Source organism: Lathyrus oleraceus, chromosome 6, assembly GCF_024323335.1.
Source record: "Lathyrus oleraceus cultivar Zhongwan6 chromosome 6, CAAS_Psat_ZW6_1.0, whole genome shotgun sequence".
Lineage (NCBI taxonomy): Eukaryota > Viridiplantae > Streptophyta > Magnoliopsida > Fabales > Fabaceae > Lathyrus > Lathyrus oleraceus.
Window position 1 is genome coordinate 126,029,810 of NC_066584.1, and position 4,186 is coordinate 126,033,995.

Here is a 4,186-nt window from a genome sequence, read left to right on the forward strand (position 1 = left end):
CCATAGTTGACATTCTCCTCTGAATCGGGACTTTTGATTTGATAATATCTTAGATTATGACATTTGGAACATTTCACAAACTCCTTGCTCCGCAATCACGACCATGTGAGGTGCTAACCTTACCATGAATAAATCCACGACCACCACTAGTCATCTTGAGAGTTTAATCATATTCCTTATGACTCTTCTTACACTACTCTTGAACTTCTAAGCTACTTTGAAATTCATCAATGACAAGGTCGCTACATCGTTTTGCTTCCTCAATCGAACACACAACACAATTAAACTTTGAAATCATGGACCTAAGAACCTTTATAAAAAAATCAAAATTTGATTTGTCTTCTCACCCCAATCCTTCCTACGGTTCATAATTGCAAGGGTTCGAGCAAAGTAATCATCAACTGATTCAATACCCTCTCATAGAAACAACTTCAAATATGTGCCTCTAAACTCATTTAACCTTAGTTGAACCTAGATACTTCTTATTCATTAAGTCTCAAATATATGTGGTCGTGCCACAAACAAGAATCAATTCTAAGATATGACGATCGAATGCTCGACACTAGAAGTTATTCTCCTTAAAATCTTTGAGCTTACTTTCATCCGCGAGCTTGCATTGATTAGTGGTTGCATCCATGCTGAGGACAACAATGCCATTCTCAATAATACTCCAATATTCTTTCATTATGAGCAAGTTTTCCATCACCATAGTCCAACGATCATACGATTGACGTCATTCTCAACAATACTCCAATATTCTTTCATTAAGAGCAAGTTTTCCATCGCTATAGTCCAATGATCGTAAAACCCATCAAAATTTAAATTAAAAGAAAGAAGAAAACGAATCAACAAAAGAGAAAAATAGTTAAAATCACATCTCTAAATAAAATAAAAACAACACTTTTGAATTGTTGATTAGAATAGATCCAAATTAAGATTGATACTCGTATATAACTTTCACCATTAATTCATTTAGTCTCTAAGATCATATAATTATGGTAAAATATTTTACTTAGCCTCTAAGTATTTTGATGATTAATTAAATTCACTTCAGTTAATAATTTATTTTGTATATCCCTATTTTTTCAATAAAAGAAATATTTGATGATACATATATTTATATATTAAGTAGGATAACTGATTTTACTTAACCTCTAAGCATCCTAATTAGTCAATTTGACCAAACACCACAAAACACAGCAAATACACGTCATTGTCATCGTCATCGTCACTGTCACTATCACTCAAATATCAGTCCAAAAAACCAACAAGAAAATCTAACCAATCCCAACACAGTACACAGTAACAGTATCTATATCACCAAAATATCTAAGCCCACCATCACACACGTGACAACGACAGAACCAATAAACAACGTAACTGCAACGAAACAACATAAATGTCGGCGTTTCTCATATGATGTTTCAATTTTCACTTTGCAACTTGCAACATCACCATGGCCCCAGTTCTCTTCCACCGCCATCAAACTACTACTATCACACTAACCACCTTCCACCGCCCTTTCACCCTTTTAATATTCATCTCCACCACTTCACTTTCTTCACATCTCTCACAAACAAAAATAACCGTTTTTTCTGTTATTCAAAACTTAACATGAATCCAAATGATGAGAAAAACTCTCCCAAGTTTTCAACTCCTTTGAGCTCCTCCTTGGATCCTTCTTCGATGGTGGAGTTTGATGCATCAGTGCCTGTGCCTATGCCTATGCCTATGCCTATGCCTATGGAGTGTTTGCTAATGAACAACACTGTTCCTCCATTTCTTTCAAAAACATTCGATTTAGTGGATGAACCTTGTTTGAATCCGATTATATCATGGAGTTGTAATGGTGCTAGCTTCGTTGTGTGGGACCCTTTAGAGTTTGCTAGAATCATTTTGCCTCGACATTTCAAACACAACAATTTCTCCAGTTTTGTTCGTCAGCTTAATACTTATGTGGGTATTGCTTTGTCACCCTCTAAATGTAACTAACTACTAACTGTTTTTCTTTTTCTTCTTTTTTTCAGTTGTAACTATTTGTAACTAACTAGTTCCCTCTCCCCTTTGTGTTTGTTGATTGAACAATTTTGATGTATCAATTGTTAATAAGTTTGTATATTGTATGTAAAGTTTGCATATTTTGGTTTGTTGAGGTGTAAATTGTAATCACTAGTGTTCTGTTCTGTGTAATAAGATAAGCACACAGATTTGAGATATGTTTGTGTTGTTTCCTTCTGATTAATTGCATTGTGTAGTTATAGCATTCAGAGACTCCTAGTGCTGGAATTAGCAACATTGGAGACATTGTTGCTCTCCCTTTCAAGGGATTTTCATCTTCCAAAAGGTAGTGTATTCTGTGTTTCAATGGTGTGTTTTGTTTTGTATGTTGATGTTGATACAATTGTTTTGTTTTGTATGTTGATGTTGATACAATTGTTTTGTTTTGGATTCACAGATATTGCATTCTCCAATGCAGTTAGTTGTATTGTATCTGCTCATAGCTAGTGGCTTAAGTTTTGGTGTAATATTAATAGCTAAAGTAAATATCTTGTTTTTCCTTAATTTGCTATAGGTTTTACTTGTATCTATGCTTCATTCATTCAGAGATAACTTGGTGTTTGTGTTCAGGGGTTCCGAAAGATTGACACCGACAAATGGGAGTTTTTCAATGAAAGTTTCCAGAAAGGGAAGAAGCACTTACTGAAGAACATTCAAAGGCGCCGGTCGTCTCAATCTCAACAAGTTGGTAACCATGTTGGATCGTCTTCTGATGCAGGTATTACAAATCACATCAAGACTTTTGTTTATAGTGTAACAAACTCTAACTAACTAACTAACTATATCTCTAATAGCAGGGAAATTTGGAGCCGAGGTTGAGATAGAAAGATTGAAGAAGGAAAGGAGTGTCTTAATGCAAGAAGTGGTCGATTTGCAGCAGCAACAGCGAAAAACGGCTCGTCGTGCAGGAAATGTGAATCAAAGGCTTCAATCTGCTGAGCAAAGGCAGAAACAAATGGTTTCCTTCTTAGCCAAGTTATTTCAAAATCCAGACTTTTTAGCGCGGCTTAAGCAGAAGAAGGAACAAAAAGATATAGAATCTCCAAGAGTCAGAAGGAAGCTTGTTAAGCAACATCAAAATGAAGCACTAAGTCAAGTTTCCATTGAACACACTCCTCGCTATCTTTCGCATGATTTAGCTAAAGAAATGAGTGCAGGTGAAGATTTTACTTCTAAAATCGAGAATATTTCCTTAGATGAATATGCTGCAATGCATGATATTTTGTCAAGTAATTCAGAAACCATTATTGGTGAAGGATCATCAAGCTTTGGAGTCGATGAACAATTTTTCAAAGGGAAAAATATTATTAGTCCAAATGAAGAAGCTATAACTGAGAATTTTGAAGGGTTTCATGAGTTTCAATCTCTTGGGACAGAGAGTATTATCAAGCAAGAAGACATATGGGGTCCAAGCTGTGGGAATGAGATGTGGGGAAATCCTATGAATTATGGAGTTATTACAAGTGACATGACAGAGACAGATATGTGGGATATTGGTTTTGGAAGTTTGGGTATTGATAAGTGGCCAGGTGATGAATCTCCTTTTGATGAGATTGATAGTCAAGCTGGTAAGCCAAAAGATTATTAGACAAAATTGTTGGAATGTGATTTTACATTGGAACTGCTATGCTTTTGTTGCCTTTGGGCAGTTATAGTTTCTAGGGGTCATATTATTGAATAACTTTGGTTTATAAACATTATTTATAAGCTTTCATTCTTTTTTTATTTGAAAAGATAATGGTGGAAAAGTGTCTAGATCAGTTAAATTAATAGCATACTTATTACTTGAAAATTCATGTCAAAACCGATAATAGAATGTTTATGTCAGTAAAAGATACCAAAGCTTTGATTAGTGTTTCTGTCAAAACCAGTCTTTTAACGCGGGGCAATCAAAGCCCTGCGAGATGACAGGTTTGATAGTATCATTTAACATCAGAAGAACAAGGTTTGCAATTTCCGAGAGGTGTAGTTGAAGGGTCTATCTCTAGCTTGTGACCCAAGCAAGAGTTTGTGGTGTCACTGTTAAAAACTTTCGGCTATCACTACTGCAAATAAGCTGTTTATCCAGACAGGCCTTAAATATTTTTCGGTTGAAACTTGTTATTTTACAACAGAGTTAGTTAAATTC

General features: G+C 35.1%; 1 protein-coding gene across 2 annotated transcripts; it reads left to right on the forward strand.

The window, feature by feature from the left end:
- Nucleotides 1-1,614: 1,614 nt before the first annotated feature.
- LOC127093391 (heat stress transcription factor A-3) lies at nucleotides 1,615-3,772 on the forward strand. 2 transcript variants are annotated; one of them, XM_051032321.1, is made up of 3 exons: nucleotides 1,615-1,956; nucleotides 2,629-2,776; nucleotides 2,856-3,772. In XM_051032321.1, the coding sequence occupies exons 1-3, from the start codon at nucleotides 1,615-1,617 to the stop codon at nucleotides 3,644-3,646; spliced, it is 1,281 nt and encodes a 426-aa protein (XP_050888278.1). In that variant the 3' UTR covers nucleotides 3,647-3,772. The 2 variants fall into 2 exon arrangements, with proteins under 2 accessions (XP_050888278.1, XP_050888279.1); XM_051032322.1 differs by having other exon boundaries at nucleotides 1,627-1,956; nucleotides 2,853-3,772.
- The last annotated feature ends 414 nt before the right edge of the window (nucleotides 3,773-4,186 follow it).